Genomic DNA, 1,018 nt, shown 5'->3' on the forward strand with positions numbered 1-1,018 from the left:
AAAGTAGATGGGGAACACGAAACAGTATCACAGAACCGCACTCAATATTCAGCCAAAATCAACTCCCTAACCCGACACCCTTCTGCCTTCCCTCAGCTACGGCCTCTTCACGACGGAGAACATCCCCTACACGGACTGCCTGCTGCGCCACCTCGCCTCGCACCGACGTGGGCGTGTGGGACGTAGACGAGTTTTCCTTGTGCCGGCGCCCCCTTCGTCTCGATTCCGGACATGATCGACGCAGCCAAGAGAACGGCCCTCTCCATCGGCGTCAAGCCCCCGACCTCCTACCTGGCCCGCTGCAGCTACTTCTTCGACAACCTGACGGAACCCGCGACCCCGGATCTGCCGGGCTACCTCCACCTCCTCCGACACGTGACCCGCACCGTGAAGTTCTCCCCGCCGAGGGTCTTCACCAAGGCTGTCCACGACACGTCCTACGCCCTGGGCCTCCACGCGCACTTCGCTCTCCTGAATCTCGAAGGGGAAGTGGACCGGGATCACGACCTGTACCACTTGTACCCTGCCAACGAGGGGTATCTAGGGCACTACAGACCAGCGTGCCAAGGGGAGAGCCAAGAGGAGTGCAATGTCCTCTTCCGGCCATACACCACACGGGATACAGCCATGTGGAAGTACAGGGAACAGATCGCGGGCAACACCAAGAGGGTTTTGTCCCATTTAGGCATTGTTCCTCCGTGAACATTCAACGCGGTGAATGTGGTATCATCTTTGTTTTTATTCAGGTGCATTTTATAATCAACGTTTCTCATGTTCACCTCATAAAATCGACATACGATACTCTACATAAATGCTCAGACTGTTTTTTGACCTTAGACCCTTTGCTGTATAGGTATACATTCAAGAATATATGTACATATAATAGCTTTTGGATGTGCCACTTTTCATGAATGTTATAGGCGATGAATAATTTTTGCTAAGTACGGAGCATACCTCATAAGTACTGTTACTATGACATTTAGCTCTTAGAAGAAAAGTGAAAGAGTTTAGTTATAAT

At 51.6% G+C, this 1,018-nt stretch overlaps 1 protein-coding gene across 1 annotated transcript in view; it reads left to right on the top strand.

Annotated features, from left to right (window-relative positions):
* The window catches only part of LOC119586219, a 12,436-nt gene extending 11,622 nt beyond the window's left edge, over window positions 1-814 (top strand). Inside the window, 3 exon segments of the mRNA XM_037934923.1 lie at window positions 97-165; window positions 167-200; window positions 202-814. Of these exon segments, the coding sequence (XP_037790851.1) occupies window positions 97-165; window positions 167-200; window positions 202-702 (604 nt within the window). The 3' untranslated portion in view covers window positions 703-814.
* Window positions 815-1,018: the final 204 nt, after the last annotated feature.

Source organism: Penaeus monodon, chromosome 21, assembly GCF_015228065.2.
Source record: "Penaeus monodon isolate SGIC_2016 chromosome 21, NSTDA_Pmon_1, whole genome shotgun sequence".
NCBI classification, from domain to species: domain Eukaryota; kingdom Metazoa; phylum Arthropoda; class Malacostraca; order Decapoda; family Penaeidae; genus Penaeus; species Penaeus monodon.